The 817-nt window shown below is 51.0% G+C and overlaps 1 protein-coding gene across 1 annotated transcript in view; it reads left to right on the top strand.

The window, feature by feature from the left end:
• Positions 1-817, top strand: part of ACOT6 (acyl-CoA thioesterase 6) — an 11681-nt gene that overhangs the window by 6021 nt on the left and 4843 nt on the right. The window contains exon 2 of the mRNA XM_010855850.1: positions 694-814. Coding sequence (XP_010854152.1) covers positions 694-814 — 121 coding nt within the window. The remainder of the gene's footprint in view (positions 1-693; positions 815-817) is intronic.

The raw sequence follows: 817 nt of genomic DNA, 5'->3' as shown, positions 1-817 counted from the left end.
GTTATGACCAACCTAGATAGCATATTCAAAAGCAGAGACATTACTTTGCCAACAAAGGTCCGTCTAGTCAAGGCTATGGTTTTTCCTGTGGTCATGTATGGATGTGAGAGTTGGACTGTGAAGAAGGCTGAGCGCCGAAGAATTGATGCTTTTGAACTGTGGTGTTGGAGAAGACTCTTGAGAGTCCCTTGGACTGCAAGGAGATTCAACCAGTCCATCCTAAAGGAGATCAGTCCTGGGTGTTCATTGGAAGGACTGATGTTGAAGCTGAAACTCTAATACTTTGTCCACCTGATGCAAAGAACTGACTCATTGGAAAAGACCCTGATGCTGGGAAAGATTGAGGGCAGGAAGAGAAGGGGACTACAGAGGATGAGATGGTTGGATGGTATCATCGACTCAATGGACATGGGTTTGGGTGTATGCCAGGAGTTGGTGATGGACAGGGAGGCCTGGCCTGGGGCGGTTCATGGGGTCACAAAGAGTCGGACACGACTGAGCAACTGAACTGAACTGAACCCTGGACTGCAGGATTAATAATTAACGGTAACTTTTGCTTTAGCAGACACTTTCTTCCACTCAAGCAATAGCGGACTGCACATACTCCAGGAGACCTCACAAAGCAGTTTAGCGAGTGTCCCTACCACAACCCACGGCAGTAGCTCTAAGGTTCCAACTGCGACGGCCTTTTAGGGAGGTGGAGAGACGCCAAGCCCTGCTCTTGACTCTGACGGGCCACGCCTTTTCCGTCGGGATCTGGATGGCAGTGACAGTGACGCTGGAGCCCGCGGGGCGCTGCCGCTGGGACGAGCCTGTG

The sequence above is a fragment of the Bison bison genome, unplaced genomic scaffold (genome assembly GCF_000754665.1).
Source record: "Bison bison bison isolate TAMUID 2011002044 unplaced genomic scaffold, Bison_UMD1.0 scf7180017864368, whole genome shotgun sequence".
In the NCBI taxonomy this organism is placed as follows: Eukaryota; Metazoa; Chordata; class Mammalia; order Artiodactyla; family Bovidae; genus Bison; species Bison bison.
Note: the sequence above shows the minus strand (reverse complement) of the source record. Positions and strands in the feature narration are given on the sequence as shown.